This window comes from Danio aesculapii, chromosome 23 (assembly GCF_903798145.1).
Source record: "Danio aesculapii chromosome 23, fDanAes4.1, whole genome shotgun sequence".
NCBI lineage: Eukaryota > Metazoa > Chordata > Actinopteri > Cypriniformes > Danionidae > Danio > Danio aesculapii.
Genome location: NC_079457.1, coordinates 7,661,977 through 7,688,994, shown reverse-complemented (window position 1 = coordinate 7,688,994; position 27,018 = coordinate 7,661,977). Strand labels below are relative to the sequence as shown.

Here is a 27,018-nt window from a genome sequence, read left to right as displayed (position 1 = left end):
TCAGTCAGTCAGTCAGTAAGTCAACAGCGGCCTCTGGTGGGTTTACGCGAAAACAGCAGGCAAAAATGGCACTTGTGAGTGAAATTTGAGATCTCAAAAAGCATACACAGCGGCCTCTGGTGGATTCGCGAAAACAAAAACTGCAAAAAAAAAAAAAAAACTCCTGGGACGGATTTCGCGGTCTCTAGAAATGCATATAGAGGTACGTTTTCAGAATGAGCCTGGGTTGCCTTATTGGCAGATATTATGGCAAGCACTATTCTCCTACGAAAGTGATCATAGCGCCACCCAATGGTGAATGCTGTAATAATCATGGCAGGTATTTTTTGGTAGTTTGGTCATTTTTTCGCTAACTTGGAAACCGTTAAACGACATCTGGGAAACGGTTTGAATTTCTGCTTAGTAAAAAATGTTAGTGTTCCATTTGGGATGATACTACATTCATATACTATGGTTTTGAGTGTGTAAGTGCATAAGTAAATTGTGCATAAGTGCATAGTGTACCATTTGGGATGCAGCTTTAGTCATTCCGGTCAATATTTTTTCACAACGACTGAATCAGGTTGTCGTTACTTCAACACAATCTCACAGCAATTCCAAACTTTTTGATTTAGTGGCTAATTCGTATAAATTCGTACAATCTCATTCGTACAATTTAATACGATTTGCTTATCTAAGAATAGCCCAAAACTAGACTAGTTATCAAATAAACAGATTGGACAGACTTTATATGTGTAGTCATTTATTTCTGTTTTTTTGATGACTAGCCTAGTTATGGCCTATTCTTAGACATCTATTAGATTTTCACTGACAGCCCAAATTTAGCCTTGTTTTAGCCAAGACGACTATGTTTAGACATCTATCAGACATCTTTTAAAAACAAACAATGCTTGCTGGGAAGAGTGCACATCATTTTTGATAAATGGATTTTCCAAAACAATCTCACGGCAATTCATAACATTTTGATTTAGTGGCTAATCCATATAAATTCGTACGATCTCATGCGTACAATTTAGTATGATTTGCTTATCCTCCAATGTTGGTTAGGTTTAGGCAAGGGGTTGGGTGCCAAGCCTCCTTTTTAAAATCTTAAGTTTTCATACGACTGAACTCGTACAAATTTGTACGAATTAGCCACAAACCGACAAACCGCACAATAGTTACGTTTCCTCATGAGATCAGGATGGTTACTTTGGGGACTGTCACTTTAAATTCAAATGAGACTGTGCTCTTTTCAAAAGAGGGCGGTGCTACAAATGCCTGTGTGCCAGCATAGTGGCAGATTCAAAAACAATACTAACATCCTATGCCAATGAGGGACAGATCGTCGCTACTTCAACACAATCTCATTTGTGTTGATTTAGTGGCTTATTTGTATAAATTCGTACAATCTCATTCATACAATTTAGTACGATTTGGTTATCTAAGAATAGTCCAAAACTAGACCAGTCGTCAAATAGACAGACTAGACAGACTTTATATGTGTAGTCATTTATTTCTGTTTATTTGATAACAAGTCTAGTTTTGGCCTATTTTTAGACATCGATTAGATTTTCACTGACAGCCCAAATTTAGCCTTGTTTTAGCCAAGACGACTATGTTTAGACGTCTATTAGACATCTTTTAAAAACAAACAATGCTTGCTGGAAAGAGTGCACATCATTTTTAATGAAGGGATTTTCCAACACAATCTCGCAGCACTTTGTAACTTGTTCATTTAGTGACTAATCTATACAAATTCGTACGATCTCATGCGTACAATTTAGTACAATTTGCTTATCCTCCAATGTTGGTTAGGTTTAGGGGTGGGGTTGGGTCCCACGCATCCTTTTTAAAAATCATACATTTTCTTACGACTGAACTCGTAAGAACTTGTATGAATTAGCCACTAAACTGACAAAACGTAAAATAGTTACGTTTGCTCGTGAGATCAGGATGGCTACTTTGGTTACTCTCACTTTAAATTCAAATGAGATTGTGCTCTTTTCAAAAGAGGGAGGAGCTACAATTGCCTGTGTGCCAGCATAGTGGCAGATTCAAAACAATACTAACATCCTATGCCAATGAGGGACAGATCATCGCTATTTCAACACAATCTCACGGCAATTTGTAAATTTTTGATTTAGTGGCTAATTCCTATAAATTCGTACGATCTCATTCGTACAATTTAGTACGATTTGCTTATCTAAGAATAGCCCAAAACTAGACCAGTCGTCGAATAGACAGACTAGACAGACTATATGTGTAGTCATTCTTTTCTGTTTATTTGACGACTAGTCTAGTTTTGGCCTATTCTTAGATGTCTATTAGATTTTTACTGACAGCCCGAATTTAGCCCTGTTTTAGCCATGATGGCTACTGTGTAGATGTCTATTAGACATCTTTTTAAAACATTGGAAAAGTGCACATCATTTTTAATGAACGGATCTTGTGCCAATTAGTAACTTTTTGATTTCGTGACAAATTTGTACAAATTTGTATGATCTCATTCGTACAATTTAGTACGATTTGCTTATCCTCCAATGTTGGTTAGGTTTAGGTGCGGGGTTGGGTGCCACGCCTCCTTTTTAAAAATCATAGTTACGTTTCCTCAAAAGATCAGGCTGGCTTCTTTGGTGACTGTCGCTTTAAATTCAAATGAGATTATCCTCTTTTCAAAAGAAGGCGGAGCTACAGATGGCTAAGTGTCAGCGTAATGGCAGATTCAAAAACAAGACTAACATCCTAATGAGGGACAGATCATCACTAGTGGGTGGGGCTTTCCCCCTCTGATGACACATACAATGGGAGGTCAGTAAAAGTGTTTCTGCAGACTGTTTTTATTTATTCTAAGTGTGATTATAAAAAGTTAACTTTATAAACTTTTACCATTAGAAGCTGGTTATATTCACAAACTGCTGCCACACAACCACTTAAACCACTTATAAAAGTAATTCTTGCATAATAGTTACCCTTTAAGGTGCTGCTGCAACTTCAATATGATAATTATCACAGAAATGTGCAGGATGTGGCGACATGACTGACAGGTCATGTAACTTAGCAATAGATTAACAGTGATAAAGTAATATGTCCCAAAACTTGCCAACTGTTCTGTTAAACACTCAAAACAATGTACTTTTCTTCCCCAAAATATGACTTGCTTGAAAGCAATTTTGATGGTTTTCTTAAACTCATCCTGACTGACAGGGTTTAGTGGTGGGGGTTTTATAAGAGGGAAAGTGTGTAACTGTCTCAATGGTATAGCTGGAGTGGTAGATTGGATAAAGCTTCATCTGATCTCATTGGAGGGTTCAAATGTCAATCTCTGTCTTACGTTGATAATAATGTCTACCTGACTGGGAACAGACACTTTAATGGTTTACGCTGGCACATTTCTATTTTCAGAACATGTATTTTAGAGTTGGCTAAAGAGAAAAGTATATGGGTGGCAGAAGCGCTCTGATAAAGTTTATGAGTGAGTGTGTGGAGACAGGAAACTCCTGACCGCTTCAGCTGACCCTGAGGAACTCAGATTCAGAGCCATTCAACATCACATGCAGATCCTCTATATTGGAACACACTTTTAAAATATATATTATATTATCTCACTCACTTCCTTATTTCCTGCTTTATCAGAGGTCGCCACAGTGGAATGAACCACCAACTTATATTATATTATATTATATTATATTATATTATATTATAATATATTATATTATATTATATTATATTATATTATTCATTCATTCATTTTCTCTTTGGCTTAGTCACAGCGGAATGAACCACCAACTTATCCAGCCCTTCCAGCTGCAACCTATCACTGGGAAACACCCATAAAATCTCACTTACACACATACACTAGGAACAATTTAGTTTATCCAATTCACCTACAGCGCATGGACTGTGGGGGAAACCGGAGCACCCGGAGGACACCCACACCCACACAGGAGAACAGGCAAACTCCACACAAAAACGCCAACTGACCCAGCCGAGGCTCAAACCAGTAACCTTTTTGCTGTGAAGCGACAGCGCTACCCACTGCGCCCCGTGCTGTTATTATATTACAGTATATTATATTACATTTTTTATTCATTCATTTTCCTGTGGCTTAGTCCCTATATTCATCAGGGATCACCACAGCACAATGAACCGCCAACTAATCCAGCATACACAGTGGATGCCCTTCCAGCTACAACCCAGTACTGGGAAACATCCATACACAACAGCCAATTTAGTTTATTCAATTCACCTATAGCGCATGTCTTTGGACTGTGGGGAAAACCAGAGCACCCGGAGGCTCAGCCAGGACCCGAACCAACGATTATGAATGAACGATTATTATAAATAAGGATGGTGACACAGTGGCTCAGTAGTTAGCACTGTCGCCTCACATCCAGAAGGTAGCTGGAGTCCCGGCTGGGTCAGTTGATAGAGTGGCTTTCCTCTGGGTGTTTCGGTTTCTCTCACAGTCCAAAGACTAGCTAAATTGAATAAACTATGTGAATGAGTGTGTATAGGTGTTTCCCAGTACTAGGTTGCAGCTGGAAGGGCATCCACTGTGTAAAACTTATGCTGGATAAGTTGGTGGTTATTCCGCTGTGGCAACCCCTGATATATAAAGGGACTAAACTGAAGGAAAATGAATGAGTGAATGAATGAATGAGCATATAAGTAAACTAAAATTTAAGGACTATTTTTATGACATTAAGCAAAAATATCTTATTTATTTTAACTAAAAGAAATGCATATATTAAAAAATGTCAAAATGCATTAATAGATATTACAATTTCTTGATTTTCCTTGATTTGATTTCAAGAAAAAAATTAGCCTGAAGAAAAACAACAAAGTATAATTTAAGAACTATTGCTAACATAATAATGGTTATGAATTGAATTTCATAATATCCAATTGTATTTTATTATTCAATAGTATTATTATTATTATTATTATTATTATTATTATTATTATTATAGTTGCAATATAAGAGATTTTTTTATTAAATGTTGTCAAATTATTTAACCGTCTTCATTTTCTTTCAGGAATATTTTACCATTATTTTTTAAACAAAAAAAGAAGTGAGGAAAGCATATAGTTTAAAGACAATCAAGGCTTTTTGCATTGCATTAATTTATTTTTATTATTGTTATTATATCTATTAGTGCATAGAAATGCTTCACATAAAAAAATAAAAAATCAAGAAATAAATACTGCCAATTTATATTATATTGCTTTATCAGGGTTCGCCACAGTGGAATGAACCACCAATTTATATTATATAGCTTTATCAGGTGTCGCCACAGAGGAATGAACCGCCAATTTAAATTATGTTGCTTTATCAGGGGTTGCCCCAGTAGAATGAACCACAAATTCATATTATATTGCTTTACCAGGGCTCATCACAGCGGAATGAACCACCAATTTATATTATGTTGCTTTATCAGGGGTCGCCACAGGGGAATGAACCACCAATTTATATTATGTTGCTTTATCAGGGGTCGCCACAGGGGAATGAACCACCAATTTATATTATATTGCTTTATCAGGTGTCACCACAGTTGAATGAACCGTCAATTTATATTATGTTGCTTTATCAGGGATCGCCACAGGGGAATGAACCACCAATTTATATTATATTGCTTTATCAGGGGTAACCACAGTTGAATGAACCGTCAATTTATATTATGTTGCTTTATCAGGAGTCGCCACAGTTGAATGAACCACCAATTTATATTATGTTGCTTTATCAGGGGTCGCCACAGCAGAATGAATTATCAATTTATATTATATTGCTTTATCAGGGGTCGCCACAGCGGAATGAACCGACAATTTATCGGAATGAACCGCCTACTTATATTATCATAAATATCACAGTGGAATGAACTGCCAATTTATATTATATTGCTTTATCAGGGGTTGCCACAGTGGAATAAACTGCCGATTTATATTATATTGTTTAACAGGGGTTGCCACAGTGGAATGAACCACCAATTTATATTATATTGCTTAATCAGGGGTCGCCACAGCGGGATGAACCGCCATTTTATCGGAATGAACCACATATTTATATTATCATAAATAGCACAGTGGAATGAACTGCCAATTTATATTATATTGCTTTATCAGGGGTCACCACAGTGGAATGAACTGCCAATTTATATTATATTGCTTTATCAGGGGTCACCACAGTGGAATGAACTGCCAATTTATATTATATTGCTTTATCAGGGGTCACCACAGTGGAATGAACCACCAATTTATATTATATTGCTTTATCAGGTGTCGCCACAGTTGAATGAACCGTCAATTTATATTATGTTGCTTTATCAGGGATTGCCACAGGGGAATGAACCACCAATTTATATTATATTGCTTTATCAGGGGTAACCACAGTTGAAGGAACCGTCAATTTATATTATGTTGCTTTATCAGGGGATGCCACAGGGGAATGAACCACCAATTTATATTATATTGCTTTATCAGGGGTCACCACAGTGGAATGAACTGCCAATTTATATTATATTGCTTTATCAGGGGTCACCACAGTGGAATGAACTGCCAATTTATATTTTATTGCTTTATCAGGGGTTGCCACAGTAGAATGAACAGCCACTTTATATTATATTGCTTTATCAGGAGTTGCCACAGTGGAATGAACCACCAATTTATATTATATTGCTTTATCAGGGGTTGTCACAGTGGAATGAACTGCCAATTTATATTATATTGCTTTATCAGGGGTCGCCACAGTGGAATGAACTGCCAATTTATATTATATCGCTTTATCAGGGGTTGCCACAGTGGAATGAACCGCCAATTTATATTATATTGCTTTATAAGGGGTTGCCACAGTGGAATGAACCACCAATTTATATGATGTTGCATTATCAGAGGTCACCACAGCAGAATGAACCATCAATTTATTTTATATTGCTTTCTCAGGGGTCGCCACAGCGGACTGAACTGCCAATTTAGATTATATTGTTTTATCAGGGGTTGCCACAGTGGAATGAACCGAATTTATATTATATTGCATTATATATATATATATAAAGAAACAAAAATTTAAGGACTATTTTAATGACTTTAAGCCAAAATATCTTATTTTAATTAAAAGAAATGCATAAATAAACAGGGGGGAAAAGATACAAACTGATTATTTAGTTTTCATGCATCATGTGGTTAGTGTAACTCATGCTCTTCAGATTCGAGCTTTAAACACAAGTTTGGTTTTCTCTTCCTGTCTTAAACACACACACTTACACACACACAATCAGCTGTGCATCCAAGAGTCATGGTGTAAGGGGTAATCTAGAATAATCCTGCTTTATTGGCTGTTAGCGCAGTGACGCAGGTCTGCTCCCCCTGATAGATTCTGGGTGACATCTAGCCTGACCTGACATTACGCTCAGTCATTTATACACACACACTTACCAGCTAGTCTCTCGCTCTCTCTCCCTCCCAAACACACAGCCAGCTAAACAGGTACTTCCCCTAGTCTTCATCTGCCCTTAAATTAAGCTAATTATAATTACTACGGCCTAACCCGAAGCCTAAAATAAAACCTGCAGCACTTTTAGAATGGAATAAAGGCATTATACACAATTTTCCATTAGAGGATGGAGGGTTGCCAGATATTTAGCAGACATTTTTGCATCAGAATTTTTTTATTTTGCCAAAGTTGCATGGTTTTAAGTTATTATATTATTATATATTATTATTTATATATTATATTAACCTTCTTCTCAGTTTAAATGTGCTCCAGTGAATGGTTACTCACCTGTATAAAGGTGCAAACTCAAATTTCCTGATGATTTTCTCTAGAGGGCAGCATTGATATTCAATTCTTTCTATAAAGACAGAAAGGAAGGCTATTTAATTAGTTTTAATCGATTAATTTGTTTGAATCACATAGCACTTCACAAAAATCCCTTTGGAAACCATGCAATCGTTATCTACACCTGTATTTCACGTTTTTGGGTGCTACAAAACAAGCTAAAAACATCAAATAAATATAAAAAGATTTACTTTTTGCTTAAATATGACGATTATCAAGATATTCTTTTAAAATTTACTTGCATATCTATAATAAATAGCTTTGAGAGGACGTAGATAGGAAGCGCGCAAATGCCTATAGTATTACAGTAGAGCATAGTATTGGTGCGCGCAGCTGTCACTCAAACTCACCGTCACTCTTCAAAACAAGCTACAAACATCAAATAAACATAAAATATTTAATTTTTGTTTAAATGCGAGGATTATCAAGATATTATTTTAAAATATATGCACACACATCTATTAAATAGCTTCGACAGGACGTAAATATGAAGCGCGTAAATGTCTGTATTACAGTATGCAGAGCGCGTCAGGATTGGTGCGCGCAGCCGTCACTCAAACTCAGCGTCACCCCTGCTTTAGTTTACGGGTTAATCTCTATGCATCCTCACTGGGTGCAATCGAGAAGACATGAGCAGCCAGAAGTTTACACAGGGCAACAGCTGACAATGTGATCACACACACACAGGTAGGTATATGCATTATATCATAGACTTTTGCGCATTTTCATTCAATGTTTTAATTAGTATTTCAGATTTGAACAGTGGCATATTGATTTACTTACGCATATTTTTTCTTTACAGAATGAATCAACATGTAAAGACTCAAAGCGTCCGCTTCAGTTGAGGAAAGGGGGGGTCTCCTACTCTTTAACATTGACTTTCTATATATTTTGATCGAAATCATGCAGCAATCACTCTGATTCTCACGGCCCCTGGAGAGCCGTGAGAACCCTCCGGAGTTCGGCGCTGTGAGCAAAGGCGCAAACGGGACATCTGGCGAGCTTTTACGCGCAGGGGTGAACGCAGCTGGATGCAACGCGAATGCACTCATTTCTATAGCTGCATTATTTTCACTGAAACCTCTCTTCGCACGCGTGACATGGAAACAGTGCTATAAACTTATTCTAGTACTAAATACACACACATAACACGTTTGCAAACACAATGGAGGAGACTCTAAATAACCTGTGCGTGCTGAACTGGGAGCAGGTGAAGCGTCTGGATGCCATCCTGACCGAGTCCATCCCCATTCACGGCAAGTGGAACTTCCCTACCCTGGAGATGAAACCCAGGGACATCGTTAAAGTGGTGCGGTGTCGCATGGAGGAGCGCAAGATCCACGTCCGGGAGGTCAGGCTGAACGGCTCCGCGGCCAGTCACGTTCTCCATGAGGACAGCGGTTTGGGCTACAAGGACCTGGATCTCATATTTTGCGCCGATTTGAAAGGAGAAGTGGAGTTTCAGACTGTCAAGGATATCGTTCTGGACTCCCTCTTGGACTTCCTGCCTGAGGGAGTGAATAAAGAGAAAATTACTCCGGTGACATTAAAGGTATGCGTTTATGGCACGTTTTAATTGGTGTAAGTCCATTTCAAGCATATTTAAATATGATTCTCAAGAAAAACTGAATGCAAAACGTGTTCATATTGCATACTATTAACAATACATCGATGAAATCATTAGAAAAATAGGCACAAATGGGTTAATTGTGCTTAAACTAGTTTATTTCTTGTATTACAGTGCTGATCTGTGGTAAACCAGATCTAGAAAACGGCTTAGACTGGGTTTAAAAGGGATAGTTTAAACCAAAATTAAACTTTTATTATCATTTACACGCTCTTTATTTCTTCCAAACATTTTTGAGTTTCTTTCTTCTGTTTTGGTATACATAAGAAGATATTTTGAAGAATGTTGGAAGGAAGCACCCATTAACTTTCATTGTATACTTGTTCCTACTATGGATGTCAATGAATGCTGTTTTACAACGTCTTGTGTTTAATTAAAGAAAGACATCCAAACAAAGTCCTAAAGGAGACTTTTAAAGGAGACTTAAGCCCATCTCAAACACATTTAAATATGATTCTCACAGAAAACTGAATGCAAAACGTGTTATATAGGACACTATTAACAATAAATGCATGAAATCATTTTAAAAAACGGACACAAATGGGTTAATTGTGCTTAAACTACTTTACTGCTATCTTTACGGTGCTCATGTTTAGCTGATCAAATCTAAACCAGATCTAGAAAACTGCTTAGACTGGGTTTAAAGGGATAGTTCGCACCAAAATTAAACTTTTGTTATCATTTACACGCTCTTTACTTGTTCCAAATGTTTTTGAGTTTCTTTCTTATGTTGAGTATACCAAAGAAGATATTTTGAAGAATGTTAGAAAGCAACAGCCATTACTTCCATTGTATTCTTGTTCCTACTATGGATGTCAATGGATGCTGGTTTACATTCTTCAGAATGTCTTGTCTTGTGTTTAATTAAAGAAAGACATCCAAACAAAGTCTTAAAGGAGACTTAAGCCCATGTCAAACACATTTAAATGATTCTCAAGAAACGCAAAACATGTTCATATAGGACACTATTAACAATAAATGCATGAAATCATTAATAAAATGGGCACAAATGGGTTAATTGTGCTTAAACTTGTTTATTGCTGGTTTTACAGTGCTCAATTTTAGTTGATCAACGCTATACTAGATCTAGAAAACTGCTTAGACTGGGTTTAAAGGGATAGTTCACACCAAAATTAAAATTTGTCATCAATTTACTCGCTCTTTTTTTTGTGTACAACAGAAGAAAGACATCCAAAGTTTTAAAGGAGAGTAAATGGTGACAGAATTGTTTTAGGTCAACTAAAGTAAATACTACTTACTTAAAATGAGCTGAATCAACACAATTCTTGAGTTTTTTGGTGACAACTTAATAGTTTTAAGTTCAATATGTAAAATCGCTTAAGTTAACTTTTGTGTTAGGAACACATGAAGAAGCTGTGTAGAATCCAGCATTTTTTACAATATAGGTGTCCCTTTAAGATGCATTTTTTAGGTAAACTCTTGGATAGTAATTGAAAACTCTCCTGGGTTTGATTCATCGCTGCTACACCCTTGAGCATGGTACTTAACCTTATGTTACTCCATCGAGACTGCCCTTAATTTAAGTGCACTGCCACTTTGGATAAGAGAGATTCAGCTAAATGACTACTTAGCAAGTGATATAATTTCATATGCTGCATGGGTTAAATAAAGGGGAAATGCAGGGCATGCTGTAATTTGACATTGACTGGACCTAGACATGCCCTAGAGAGCGTTGTATTAGTTTTAAGCTGGAATAAGATAAGGGCCCTGGTAGTAAAAACGCTGGTTTCTACTACAAAGAGGATTTCTCTAAACCAATTTACGACGGATCCGCTTTCACCTCTCTCTACTGGGTGTATGCAAAGGAAGAGTGGATTTTCATGTATGCAAATGAAGCTGATACAGCACTATCTAATTAAATGGAGTGTCTTTAGTGAATATGCAAAGTGACTTCACGGTCGGAAATATCATACATTGTAGTCTTGTTATTAACAAGATGCTTGTTTTTTTTTAAACAATTTTTATTTGAAACATTGTCATACAAATTAACAGGTTTAATTTTTCAGTTTAGCAAGATGCTTGTTAATGATGCTTGCAGCACGTTTCAATAATAGAGGAAACTCAGGGGAATATATATACATATAAATAATTTAGGTTCACTTAAAGGGATAGTTCACCCAAACATGAAAATTTACACATTTTTTCCTCACCCTCCAAGTGGTTATGAACATAAACGAGTTTCTTTTTTTCTGTTGAACACAAAAGAAGATATTTTGCAGAATGCTGAAAACGTGCAACCATTGACTTCCATAGTGGAAAAAAACCCAAATACTATGGAAGTATGGAGTGGTTACAGGTTCCTTTTTTCTGAAGAAAGCTGGAAACTCAAACTGGTTGGGAACAAGTAAATGATGACAGAAATTTCGGTTTAGCATGAACTATAACTTTAGTGATGCTTACACATGTTCTAATAATCAGTGTTGGGGAGGTTACTTTGGAAATGTAATAGATTACAGATTACAAATCACCCTATTTAAAATGTAACAAGTAGTGTACCTTTTCAATTACTTTATAAAAGTAAAGTAACTGATTACATCTGATTACTTTTAGAATACTTTTACATTTCTAATGGATATTTTCAACTAAATCATTTTCAAGCATTTAGACCAAGCAGTAGTTCTGCTAACTTCTAGAATTTAAAAACTCTCTATCAATCAAACACTTAATTTAAGATTATATTTATTTAATTTTAAACTACAGCCACCACAAAACCAGACCTTACAACAAAAAGATTGTTTACATTTGTTACAAAATCAATATTTTAGTTAGTTGTGCGGGGGATTTTTGTGGCATTTGCAATAAAAAAATACATTTAAACTATTTTTGCAATTTCCTTTTTTAAATCGAAGCAACTTAAATCCAGGTCAATCATATCTTAGTGATAAATAAAACTGTCAATGAATCATATGAGGCAAAATTCAGTTCAATTATTTACTGTAAATAACATGCTGTACCAAACAGGAACAAATTATAGTATATAACAGCAAAAGCTACAAATCCAATAAAACCAGGTGGTACACATTTAAAATACTATAGTCATTTATAGTAAAGGGAAAGATTTAGTAATGAGCATTATATTGTATTTATATTTACAACTCTTATTAATGAATTACACAACATAATGTAGTATCATTAGTAAATATCATAAACTAATAGTAATTACCACAGTATACTTTAGCCATTACTACAGTAAACTATATACTGTATAGACCTCCTCTCCCACAGTCATCTTTCCAATAAGCAAGTTTCTCGTGTCAGCACAATGTTTGGTTGGTGACGTCATCGACCAGTGCGAAAGGAGGCAGTAATGCACCAAATGTTTGTTGTCGACCACCGAAAAACAGGAAGAAGAAATCGTCATTCGCGGCATCATATGGATTGATTTTCATTGGATAGACACCGGCCTGTGAATGTCGGTACTGTTACTAATTGATCCGCGATCAGTAAATGTAGCTTGTGTGGATGCTACTGCGCTACTTGACTAATAAAATAGCTTTGCTACTGAAAAGCTTTTTGGTTTATAAAGTAACGCCACACCGCCACACTACTGAGAAATGTAGTTAAGCTAGTAATGTCACTACTTGTAGCGTAGCTACTGTCCAACACTGTAGTAGCCTAATGCTTTCAGAGGCAGAGAGGATTAACGTAACTGGTAGACGTAGTAAGCCGCAATCAAACCGGAAAACCAATCAAAAGCATCAGAATAGCACCGCTTTAATAAAAAGCAGCAGAAGGCATCTTGCATATCAAAAATAGGCAAAGCAACAGATTAATGTTATTCAACATATTTAGATGTAACCCCATTTGTTATCTTCAACATTTTCATAAGTAACTGTAATTAATTACACATTTTTTCTCAGTAGCTGTAACGAGTTACTGTTACTTTTATTTTGTAATTAAATTACATGACGCCATTACATGTAACTAGTTACTCCCCAACACTGCTAATAATACAGGAAACCAATGGAAATAAATTCAAGAATTATTCACGTTCACTTGCACACCCCAACATGCACAATAGTCAACACTGAAGTTGAAGTGGAAAGTTTTTCAAAATTATCCTGAGACAAGGCGACACGATGGCGCAGTGGGTAGTATGATCACCTTACAGCAAGAAAGTCTCTGGTTTGAGTCCTGGCTGGGCCAGTTGCCATTACTGTATGGAGTTTGCATGTTCTCCCTGTATTCTCGTTTCCTCTGGGTGCTCCAGGACTAAGCCGAAGGAACATGAATGAATGAATCCTGAGACAAGAATGGGCATTGTTCAATAATTTACAGGACAACTTTGACAAAAGGTTCTTTGACCTACTTCAAATGTTGAGAACTATATATTCAACGACATAGTTTCATTGACCACATCTTTATATTGGCTTTTACATTGTGATTAACATTGTTTTTCTCCAAACCCTCTTTCCTCAGGAGGCTTATGTGCAGAAGATGGTGAAAGTGTGTAACGATTCAGACCGATGGAGTCTAATCTCCCTCTCCAACAATAGTGGGAAGAACGTTGAACTGAAGTTTGTGGATTCCCTGCGGCGTCAGTTTGAGTTCAGTGTCGACTCCTTCCAGATCCGCCTGGATTCCCTCCTCCTCTTCTACGAGTGCTCTGAAAACCCCATGGCTGAGACGTTCCACCCTTCCATTGTGGGAGAGAGCGTTTACGGAGACTTCAACGTAGCCTTGGACCACCTGCAGCGAAAACTAATATGCACACGAAATCCGGAGGAGATCCGTGGCGGTGGGTTGCTGAAATACTGCCACCTACTGGTTCGAGGTTTCCGCGCTGCTTCCGAAGCCGAGATGAAGCTTCTCGAACGCTACATGTGCTCTCGATTCTTCATCGATTTCTCAGACGTGGCGGAGCAAAGGCGAAAACTGGAGTCCTATCTGCAGAATCACTTTGTGGGATTGGAGGACCGGAAGTATGAGTACCTGACCACCCTGCATAGCGTGGTCAATGAAAGTACTGTATGTCTCATGGGACATGAGCGGCGACAGACTCTGAGCCTCATCACCATGTTGGCGGTACGGGTTCTAGCGGAGCAGAATGTGATTCCCAATGTGGCGAATGTCACTTGCTTTTATCAGCCTGCGCCGTACATTGCTGATGGCAACTTTAGCAATTACTACATTGCTCAGGTGCAGCCGATGTACGCCTGCCAACCCACGCACACATTCTCCCCATGGTTGCCCTGCAACTGACCGACTGTTAACTTACCGCAACATGTCCAATTAGAGCACTCGTCCAATGAGTCGGTATTTGTGTGCTCCACAGCGTGAGACTTTCCCAATTGGCAGCTCGTTGCAAGGAGAAGCTTCAAGCGCGCCGGAAGAGAGAAAGTGAGGGAGAGTGAGGTAACTTGGATCTGTTCCGATCGGGCAGCACGTTCTACCTAGGCTTTCCATGGCTAAGTGCCAGGACTACAAAAAAGCACAACACTGGCTTAGAGGAAACAGCATGGAGACTCTACCGAGAGTAGCATGGACACAAAAGGGACTATCTTTTGCATCTATGTGTGATAGACGTACTTTAAGAATCAAAGTGATCCTACGAAATGTGTTGAAATTGCAGTTTCGTAAGGGAAGTATTTTTTTGCTTATTGCTCAGATATAAAGGACTGAAATCAATGGACATTTTTCTCAAGCCACGGATTTTCTCGTAGAAAACAGATACCCAAAATTAGCGGTGTCCATACTTGTTCCTGGAGGGCTACATTCCTGCAGAGTAACTTGAATGAAGCACTAATTAAGAATTGCACCAGAGGTTACTGATTATGAGATTACCCTCTACCCCAATTACCTCCAAAAACAACTAACTAAAATGATAAACAAAAACAATAAACAGTAGGCTGTAGCCAGGATGAAATCTGCTCACCGAAACAAAGTAGTAACTCTCAGGAAACAACAATAACAAGTCATTTTGATCCCGGACGAGCCCCCATTTATGTTACAAACCCCAGTTTTAAAGTGCACGTTTAGACACTGGAGTCAAAAATTATTATTTATTAAGGACATCTAATCATGAACTACCATCTGATTCTTATAAGGTGACAATTTGGTATGGATGTAGTGAGAATTAGGTGTCCTATTAGAATGCATTCATATATTATATTATAAGAGTTTTCCACAGCCCCATTTAAGTTACAAGCCACAGTTTTAAAGTACTCGTTTAGGCAGGGGTTGAACAACCAAAAGGACACACGAGTCAAAAATCTAAAATCTAAAAAAAAACAAAAATCTAAAAATTTATTAAGAAGCAAAAAAATCTCGTCTTAACAAAATAGAATGGCAATAGAAAACATAAATGAATAACTCAACCAAACTCATAACAAGTAAATCAAATTAATTTTGTAAACGCAAATAGATCAACAAACAAGAAACGACTCGACAACATAACCAACATTGGACAAGGCGCGCACATAACTTTCACTCTCAAGACAGCAGCAAATAGTAGAATGCATATGAAGATTCTCAACAAGTATGGGTCATGCTCATGACTGGCTAAGACTGGTATTTGAGCTGGTCTGAGCAAAAAGCAGTAGCCCAGCAAGGTATATGCAGGAATCTTAAAGATAATTTCAATATTGTTAAGACTTTTTAAAGACCTTCTCAGAATATTTTAAGACCTCATCACCACTTCAAGTTCTAATCAGTATCAAACTTTAAACTAAATAAACAGTTGTTAATAAACAGTTTTAGTTAAATAAATCAATGTAGCACAACCATGTAACAGAACTCAGATAAGCTCGGAAGAACTTGAAATAATAAATTATGCCGTTGTTTTCAGGGACGGGCTTTAGTTTAAACTCTTTCTTCAACCAGGGGTATACAAACTTGCATTATCCCATTTTGCAGTCTGTTTCGCTCTATGGTTTTGCTACATGTGGAGAGCGTCACATCACCTTCCCACGTTTGTCGCAAATTACTTGACATCACCTGGATGGAGGAGCCCAGCCCAAACTAATAGCGTGGATCGAGCACGCCGTTGTCAATATTAGAAGAAAAATAAATATATTTATGCTTTTTTGGAGTCAAACACTTTGGACAACCTTGAACATAATTTAAGACCTCGTAAAAATGCGATTAAGGATTTTTAATACTTTTTAAGGGTCTTAATTTTCTCAAAATTATCAACTTTTAATACTTTTTAAGACCCCGCGCCCAGTAACTCTCCAGGAGGAAGATTGGACACCCTTGCTGAAAATAGATTATCATTTAAGTGCCTTAAACTGAAAATCAAAGTCACTCTGTGAATGACCCCAAAGTATGTCGGTCAAGACGTCTTTTTGCAGTAACATTCAATGCAAACTCAATGCAGTTTCTAACTTTTAGATTTAGAGGCTAATTAATGTGTATGATCTCATTTGTACATTTTAGTTCGATTTGGTCATCACCCAATGAGGGGTAGGGTTAGGAGTGAGGTTTGGGGGTAAGCCTCCTTTTAGCAATCATATGTTTTCATACGGCTCCGGTTTCCCCCACAGTCCAAAGACATGCGGTACAGGTGAATTGGGAAAGCTAAATTGTCCGTAGTGTCTGGGTGTGAGTGAGTGTGTGTGGATGTTTCCCAGAGATGGGTTGCAACTGGAAGGGCATCCGCTGCATAAAACAAATACTGGATTAGTTGGCGGTTCATTCCACTGTGGCGACCCCGGATTAATAAAGGGACTAAGCCGAAAAGAAAATGAATGGATAAATGTTTACATACGAATGAAATCGTATGAATTAGCCACGTTTTTGACAATTTCCTCATGAAATCAGGCTGGAAACATACAGTTGAAGTCAGAATTATTAGGGTAATTGTAAGTAATTGTATAAAGATGGTTTGTTCTGTAGACAATCAGAAAAAAATACAGCTTAAGGGGGATAATAATAATGACCCTGAAAGGGTTTTTAAAAAAGTTAAACTGCTTTTATTCTAGCCGCAAATAAAACAAACAAGACTTTCTCTAGAAGAAAAAATATTATAGGAAATACTGTGAAAAATTCCTTGCTCTGTTAAACGTCATTTGGAAAATATTAAAAAAAAAAAATCACAGGAGGGCTAATCCTTTTTGACTTCAACTGTATTACTGTGGGTAGTGTACAATAGCATTGTGAACGAATAATCGAATGACCATGAATCTGATCAAGAACTACCATCCATTTTTATCCCATTTGCTACCACTACAGTGAGAATTGTGGTGTCTATTAGAAAGCGACACAGGCAAGATATTCGTATATCAGGGTACGAGATTTTCACAGCTTCTTGTCTCATTTGAACTGACCTTAATGTACTGTTGGCTCAGCGCTGGCTTAGCTCAGATTAAACCGTCCGGGGCAATGCCATTATATCTAAGGCACAGGGGTAAAACAGGTCGAGGCTGAACAGGAAGAGAATTAGCGAAAGTTGTTTAAGACCAAATTGTTGTTGTTATATCCAGGTTACCTGGCGTCTTTCTTCGGGCCTAATTATCACACAGCCACCAAATCCAGAGATTATACCTTTGACACATCTGACCTGCATAACCTGGGGGATTAAGACCAGAAGAGATGCAGCAGTGCAAAGCGGAAATGCATATACGAGGGAGGACGACGAAGAAGAACATATACCAAAGATATTTGTGAGATTCCTCAAGATTGTGAAAGAATACTTGACGTATTCTACATGGAGTCCATGCTTAATTAACATTGCAAGTCTGAATCTAGAGCTCCGATATTTCCTAAAGGGATAGTTAACTCAAAAAATTTAATTTACTCACATTTATTCAGCCTCAAATTGATATAAACCCTTGATCAGATTCTTTCTTCTGAGATATTTCGGAGAAAGCTAAAAACTGATAACCACTGACATCCTTAGTAGTAAAAATAAACACTACACAGCAAATCCTCCAGTGTTAAATTAACACTGACAGTGTTATATAATTCTCAATCTGATGGCAGTGTTGTTTGAACACTCAGAGTAAGAATATAAGAGCATTTAATACCGGAGGTTTTGCTTTGTATCAAAGTCCATGGTTAACAGTTTCAAGCTTTCTTCAAAATATCTTCAGGAGAGGAATATTTTGTGTTTGTTATTTTGCGTGAACTATCCCCTTTAAGGCCTTGTCCCAAGTGCTTTCCTAAAGCCAGTACCTTCTTTGCATCTACACGTAATGTAGTGTTGCATAAACTGCCTGTTAGCAATCCATTTGGGAAAATTCAGCCTGATTTCATGCGAAAACGTAACTATTTTATTTATTGTCAGTTTAGCGGCTAATTCGTACAAGTTCAGTCGTACGAAAATATGATTTTAAAATGGAGGCGTAGCACCCAACCCCACCCATGAACCCAACCGTCATTGGGGGATAAGCAAATCGTACAAAATTGTATTAATGAGATCGTACAAATTCATACGAATTAGCCACTAAATCAAAAGTTACGAATTGCTGTGAGATTGTGTTGGAAAAACCCTTATTAAAAATGATGTGCACTCTTCCCAGCAAGCATTGTTTGTTTTTAAAAGATGTCTAATAGACGTCTAAACATAGTCGTCATGGCTAAAACAAGGCTAAATTTGGGCTGTCAGTGAAAATCTAATAGACGTCTAAGAATAGGCCAAGACAAGACTAGTCATCAAATAAACAGAAATGAATGACTACACATATAAAGTCTGTCTATTTGACGACTAGTCTAGTTTCGGGCTTTTCCTAGATGTCTATTAGATTTTCACTGACAGCCAAAGTTTAGCCTTGTTTTAGCCAAGCTGTCTACGTTTAGATGTCTATTAGATGTCTAATAAACAACACAAAATTGTTTGCCGGGTTCAAAGTCCAAAAACAGGACGCCCAATGATTAATGGCTGTCCCAAGTCTGACTGCAAGCTGGGACAAGGCCTGAGATTTACTAAATGGCTAAATTCACCCAAACTGACCATACAAAAATGGACATTTTCTTTCCATATGCTCACTCATATATCTATATATAATCATATCTCTTATTTTTCTACTGATTCTTCTATTTTTGTACATTGTGATGTTTGTGCAGAGGTCTCGTTTAGGACCTTATTCTAATGCTGTGAAGAGTAATGTTGTGTTTAATGAGTCGAGAGAAAAGCCCGACCTAGCATTAGTGCAGCGAATTGTCAACAAGTGTTGGTGTACAATTTCATATTGAGTCATTACGGTTGGGAGGCCACAGAAGTATGAATGTCTCAGTGATTGTGTGTTTTAACTTCTAAATTAAACTTGTATGTGAAGTCAGACTTGATACTTGGAGTTCACGACTGTCAATATTGCGATGCATCATGTATTTGCAAACATGATTGAGTCATTAAATGGTGATTTTAAAAATGACACCGTCTCAGTGAGGTTTGTTAGCAAAAATAAATAAATAAAAAACAGCACTACATACATGACCCTAAATTCTTGTTCAACTATAGCAGGCGTGCCCAAAGTTTTTCCTATAAAGGGCCAAAAACCAAACTTGATTGAGGACTGTGTGCCTGTATACCAAACCATATATATTAAATTTGCCATGGGTAATTTACAAATTTATTCTGTAATATTTAAAAATAACTAGAAAATGTTTCTTTAAACTATTGCAGTATCATTTTGAACATTTTACTATGAACTTATTACAGTAAAAACATAAACAATCCCATTTTTAACACAATGGAGTTCAATGCTGAATTCGAGCTGCGCCTTGATTTGCTCGCAGACGTCTTGTGCATTGTCCCTTTATCTGTTAAGTGACAGTATTTACATTTTAAAAGTCTGATTCATTTACAACATTTAATTTTAGCTGGCTTTTTTTGTTGCTCAGCAATAAAACAAAGAAACAAAAGATTACGTTAAATTCGAAATGACAATCTCTGTCAAAAGCATTTGCCTCAACTCTCCCCATCATTCTCCCTCTCTTTTAAGATGGGATGGTGGGCCAAATCAAATGTTACCATGGGCCAACTTTAGGCATCTCTGAACTATAGGTTATCTCTTCCTTTTGAATGGTTTTAACAAAACCAATATACATAATGATAAACAAGGCCACAATGAGCAGTTCACTTTATTCCCTGTTAAAAAAAGGATAAGCATTTGTTGTGTTACTTGAATATTTTTGCAGGTTAAAAGTAAGACTTAACAAACCTTGACTAAAACACACAACAAGCATTTGTTGTTGCAATGATTCATTGTCTAAACCATTAAGGGGTTAGCTCACCGAAAAACTAGACTTGGGTCATCATTGTCTCACCCTTCACTTGTTCAAAACCAGTCTTCTATTGAACACAAAAGAGGATATTATGAAAAATGATGCTACAGTAGCTGACTTCTATAGTGATTTAGTTTTCCAACTATGGAAGTATACGAAATCTTTCCACATTTTAGTTTTTTTTAAACATTATTTTGTAAATTGAAACAATTTGTTAAGTTCCCCTTAGGTCAATTTATGCTGAAATGACAGATGGGGAACATAACGTATTAAAACTGTAACCGTAATCTTTCTTAATTTGTTAATTCAAACTAACATGGTACGTTTTCACTGTTTCTATGAATGAAAAAAAAAGTATATATATATCTGCTGTTAGTTCAAACTACCTGTTTAAAATGAGCTGAAACAACACAATTCTTGTCATTTCTTTGGCTAATTTATTTGTTTCATGTTCAATCCACTTAAATTTGTAAACCATTTGAGTTAACTTAAGAAGGAATTGTGTTGGTCCAACTAGCTGGTTGGGGGATTTGTAATTCCCAGCATGCTTTCCGTGGGATTGAATTAAGAGAGGGAAATGTTGACAATAACAGTAATCTTAGGTGTTTAAAGTTAATAGACTTGTTAGAGTTTAGTCTTCACTTTAGTTTGAAGATTTAGAATATTTTCGGGCTGCATGGTGGCACAGTGGGTAGCACGTTTGCCTCACAGCAAGAAGGTTGCTGGTTTCAGCCTTACAGTTGGCATTTCCCCTATAAGTCTAAAAAAACATGTGGTAAAGGTGAATTGGGTAAGCTAAATTGTCTGTAGTGTATGTGTGAATGACTGTGTATGGATGTTTCCCAGTGATGGGTTGCAGCTGGAAGGGCATCCGCTGTGTGAAAACATATGCTGGATAATTTGTTGGTTCATTCTGCTGTGGCTACCCCTGATTAATAAAGGGACTACGCCGAAAAGAAAATGAATGAATTAGAAGATTTTCATGTAATGCTTTGAGTTTTGAGATTACCACCTTGCAGAAGCTGCTTTGGGCAGCTTAATTAGCAAAAATGCAGTTTGCTCAGTGAGCAATAACTGTCCTAAAATGAGTTCTGAGATCAGTCTCAATCAACTGTACATGTAACTGATGAAATATGCCCAAAATGTCTCTTTTAGTTAATTTAGGATAACTTCAAATAAAGCTAAAAGACTTCTAAATGTACGACACATAATAGACATGATATCATAAGACGTTTGGGTTTAAGTTAAATAAAAATACAAACGTATTTAAACTTTTATTTGATAAAATCATGTTGGACCAACTCAATTGCATTAATTGAGTAAAGTTTTTTTGGTTAGAGCAAAACACATTTATTGGGAGGAAATCCTGCCCTCAATTATATTGAGTTCATCCAATAAGTTATTTTTTAGAGTGAGTTGACTAAACTAGAACGTTTGACGCCTCAACCTAGAAACACACTGTAAAAATGCTAAGCTCCACACAATTCTGTCATGTTGTCCCAACACAAATTGATTAGGTTAACTTCCTTTTTTTTTTTTTTTTTTTTTTTTTGCAAATTTAAGTGGATTTAACATAAAAAAATTAAGTTGTCCCAAAAAACCTTAATAATTGTGTTGATTCAACTCTTTTTTAATAAGTCGTTTGAACAAGAAACAGAAGCCATTTTTTTTATGAGTGCATATGAGTTGAGTTTGTCCTAACAATTACTTTGTAAGGGCAAATATTTCGTAAGGAAAATTGCTTTATAGTTTTTTAAAAGTATATTGTAATTACTTTGTGTGTAATTGATCAATTCAAAGTAAAATCCTTTAATAAAACATGTATTTTTTGTCTGTGCTATTGCTAATTGAGAAAACCTGCTACACTTTAAAAACTGTACCTCTGTCAACTAAACATTTTATGTTGAAAACATTAAGAGAATTAAGTAAATAAAATCAAATAGAGTCAAAACTTAAAGATAACTACTTTTACGTTGAGTGAATAATTTTCAGCTTTTCTAATTATCTTCTTTAGTGTTCAACAAATATAAATGACGAGGTAATGAGGTTCATTTTTGGGTGATCTATCCCTTTAAGTCTCTTTACAGTAGCAGATGGTCAGTCTGTTGGCTAAAGGATGCAGCGATCTACCTGTTTAATGATTTCTATGCGTAATCTTGTGTGTTTAATGTACTTTGGCAACTTTACTTCTCTCAGCAGACCTGTAACTGTTGGCTAAGCAGCACACAGTGCAAGCAGATTTATTGCAGCCTGCGTCATGTTGGCGTAGACGTGAAATCGCTCCAGCTGTCCACAACTCTCCGTCATTTACTTTCTCCACTTCGTGCTTTCTGATTAGCAGAGCCAGGCAGATTCAGTTATTTCTGCACAGAATTTTGTAAAGAAAACAATACAAATAAATAAGAATGCAAATTAAAAATGCAAATTTGATGGTTTTTGGGAGCATAGTAATCAAAAGATTAAGATATGAAATAAAAATACTAACTTTTTAACTTTTATTTAAGGTATACAATAAATAAAATGATTCATTGGATTACAATTTTTTAAGGTAAGTGGTGGCAAACAATTTATATGGGCTGAATTTAAACAAATTAAGTAGAACTTTACTAAATTCTAAATTGAGTAGAACTATACTAATTTTTTTCAGTGTACAAAGCTATCCAATTAGATCCACTTGTTTAGTTCACAACGCTCTCCTAAGACATACATACACACACATATATATATATATATATATACACATACATACTTCAGGTTGAGTCTGTTTTCATCCGCTGTGACTACGCCAAAGGAAAATAAATGACTGAATAATTACTAATTACATAATTAAAATTGTATTTAACTTGCTTTTCCAATGACCTTGTATAAAATGATTCACTCAGTAAGTAAAAGTAAGTAAAAATATAGCAAAAACAAAGAAATTAAACTTTTAACTCTTCAAATCAGTCAAATCAAGGCCTTTTGCATTAGTAAAAAATATGCGATACGTATCAAAACACAAATAATTTCAAATTAAAGCCACCCTATTTCCTACATTGAAATTAATACCGTATGCGATTCATTGATTCTTGATCATGTGCAACAATTGTCTGATAAATATAACCTTTCATGAAAATTTGAATTATGCAAAATATCTGAATAACAAAACAAAAATACAATTGCTCTCCTTATTTAAACGTATACATCGTTATAAACTAATGTCACTAAATAAAGTGTTCTGCAATTGTCTTTATAAATTTAACCTTTTTAAGCTTCACTGAATTGATTCATACAGAACTTGTGAATGCATTTACTATATTTTAGACAGGTATATTACTCAGTAAATTACCCAAAAATGAAAAGTAATCCGTTTCTTTTTAAGGGTTGCTTTTATCTGATTTTTATAAATGTGGTTTCCAATAATTCTTTGTTTTAGTTTTTTTAGTATCTTAGCTCTGCTTTTTGTCTAGTGTTTATGCATGAATCCTTGTATCGTTTACCTCTGTACTTTAATATGCATGCAAAACAACTTGATGTGCTACTTTTGAAGGCGCTTATTAATATTAGATTAGATTAGATTCAACTTTATTGTCATTACACATGTACAAGTACAAGGCAATGCAGTTTCGGTCTAACCAGCAGTGCAATAGCAGCAAGTGCAGGATACAGGTATAAGTTATAAAGTGCAGTTATAGAAAAACTATGGTGATATTTACAGATGGATGAACTATGAACATTATATATAAAAAAAGAGAGTGAGGGGCAGAGTTCAAAAGGGAGACAGCTCTGGGGAAAAAGCTGTTCCTCAGTCTGCTGGTTTTTGTCCCACGGAGCCTGAAGCGCCTGCCGGAATATAATTATTTGCTTTAAAAAAAAGTAATTGAATTACAATAACTACCTACTTTGTAACTAATTACACCCAACACTGATAAGGACATATTTCAGATTTATATTCATAGCATTTGAAAAAGAAAGAAAGTTAGAGTTAGTTATAAGTTATAAATTAGGATTTTTACATTTATTTGCATTTTTGTTGTTGTTGAATTCTGTATCTTCAAATTAAATTTGCTCCTATTTTTACTGCTTTAATTCAAAACTGCACTTGAATATCTGCAAAACAACAATGCTAATTTTTTTGGACATGGCATGACTTCTTTCAGACAATATAGAAATATGACCCCTGCGTTTATTTCTGCACTGTTACACTGCAAAAAGCTCAAAAAGCTTGAGGATGAGTCATTTGTCAAACAAATGTGGCTCACTGTTGACTTCCTGTAACTTAAATGATCAACTATGGCGCAACCAACCGTAAGGTCATGAGGTTGAAAACTTGCACAAACATAAAATGATGAATTTGATCATAGTTTCTGTCCATTCAAGTTAGGGCTGCACAATACATCCTTTCAAGTCAAGTCAAGTCAAGTTGAGCTTTGTTGTCATTCCGCTACATGTGTGGACATACAGTGAAATGAAATGTCATGTCTCGCAGGACCACAGTGGTACATAAAAAACATAATCAGAAATATAAAAACTACACTGGACATAAGAGCTATTTTAAACCTAGACATAACAAACATAATGGAGCGATAATCAAACTATACTAACAGGTACTATAAATACTTAAAACTATATACATTTAACCTACACTCACTGGCCACTTTATTAGGTACACCTTATTAGTACAGGGTTGAACCCCCTTTTGCCTTAGAACTGCCTTAATCCTTCATGGCATAGATTCAACAAGGTACTGGAAATATTCCTCAGAGATTTTGGTCCATATTGACATGATAGCATCACACAGTTGCTGCAGATTTGTCGGCTGCACATCCATGATTCAAATCTCCCGTTACACCCACGTGCTCTATTGGATTGAGACCTGGTGACAATGGAGGCCATTTGAGTACAGTAAACTTATTGTCATGTTCAAGAAACCAGTCAGAGATGATTCGGGCTTTATGACGTGTGTGTTATCCTGCTGGAAGAAGCCATCAGAAGATGGGTTCCCTTGGGTCACAATGGCATGGACATGGTCAGCAACAATACTCAGGTCGGCTGTGGCGTTGACACGATGCTAAATTGGTATTAATGGGCCCAAAGTGTGCCAAGAAAATATCCCCCACACCATTACACCACCACCACCAGCCTGAACCATTGATACAAGGCAGGATGGATCCATGCTTTCAAGTTGTTGATGCCAAATTCTGACCCTACCATCCGAATGTTGGTAACGAGACTCATCAGACCAGGCAACATTTTTCCAATCTTCTATTGTCTAATTTTGGTGAGCCTGTGCGAATTGTAACCTCAGTTTCCTGTTCTTAGCTGACAGGAGTGGCAGCCGGTGCGGTTTTCTGCTGCTGTAGCCCATCTGCCTCAAGGTTGGACGTGTTGTAACGAGTGGTTGTTTGAGTTACTGCTGCCTTTCTATCAGCTGGAACCAGTCTGGACATTCTCCTCTGACCTCTGGCATCAACAAGGCATTTGTGCCCACAGAACTGCCGCTCACTGGATATTTTCTCTTTTTGGACCATTCTCTGTAAACCCTAGAGATGGTTGTGCGTGAAAATCCCAGTAGATCAGCAGTTTGTGAAATACTCAGACCAGCCCGTCTGGCACAAACAACTATGCCATGTTCAAAGTCACTTAAATCACCTTTCTTCCCCATTCTGATGCTCGGTTTGAACTGCAGCAGATCGTCTTGACCATGTCTACATGCCTAAATGTATTGAGTTGCTGCCATGTGATTGGTTGATTAGAAATTTGTGTTAACGAGCAGTAGGACAGGTGTACCTAATAAAGTGGCCAGTTAGTGTAAGACAGACTACACACTTTTACATAAGATAGAAAAATAGCGCTAATAATGATTAATTAATTTAGCATATAATTAATTAATGTATAATTAATTTAGAACTTAAATCGGTCCTGGAAAACCTAGAAAAGTCATGGAACTTAAGTAGTTTTCCAGGCTTGGAAAAGTTTTGGAAAAAAAACAAACAAAACCCAAAATGTTTTGGAAAGTCATGAAAATTTTGCGAAATGGTGGCTTAGTGGGTAGCACAATCACCTCACAGCAAGAAAGTCACTGGTTTGAGTCCCGGCTGAGCCATTTGGCGATTCTGTGTGGAGTTTGCATGTTCTCCCCGTATTCGTGTGGGTTTCCACCATGTGCTCCGGTTTCCCCCACAGTCCAAAGACATGTGGTACAGGTAAATTGGGTGAGCTAAATTGTCTGTAGTGTATGTGTGTGTGAATGAGAGTGTTTGAATGTTTTCCAGTAATGAGTTGCAGCTGGATGGGCATCCGCTGGGTAAAACATATGCTGGATAAGTTGGCGGTTCATTCCACTGTGACGACCCCAGATTAATAAAGAAACTAAGCCGAAAAGAAAATGAATGAATGAAAAACTATGAAG

At 36.6% G+C, this 27,018-nt stretch overlaps 1 protein-coding gene across 1 annotated transcript; it reads left to right on the top strand.

Moving 5' to 3' along the window:
• Nucleotides 1-8,431: 8,431 nt before the first annotated feature.
• Nucleotides 8,432-19,774, top strand: tent5ab (terminal nucleotidyltransferase 5Ab). Its single transcript, XM_056448894.1, has 3 exons — nt 8,432-8,500; nt 8,616-9,365; nt 13,881-19,774. Exons 2-3 carry the CDS (start codon nt 8,979-8,981, stop codon nt 14,661-14,663), a joined length of 1,170 nt encoding a protein of 389 aa, XP_056304869.1. The 5' UTR covers nt 8,432-8,500; nt 8,616-8,978; the 3' UTR covers nt 14,664-19,774.
• The last annotated feature ends 7,244 nt before the right edge of the window (nt 19,775-27,018 follow it).

Coding starts and splice junctions, on each gene's coding strand:
- tent5ab (XM_056448894.1), top strand. CDS start 8,979: ATGGAGGAGACTCTAAATAACCTGTGCGTGCTGAACTGGGAGCAGGTG. Junction 9,366..13,880: donor TTACTCCGGTGACATTAAAG/GTATGCGTTTAT, acceptor CTCTTTCCTCAG/GAGGCTTATGTGCAGAAGAT.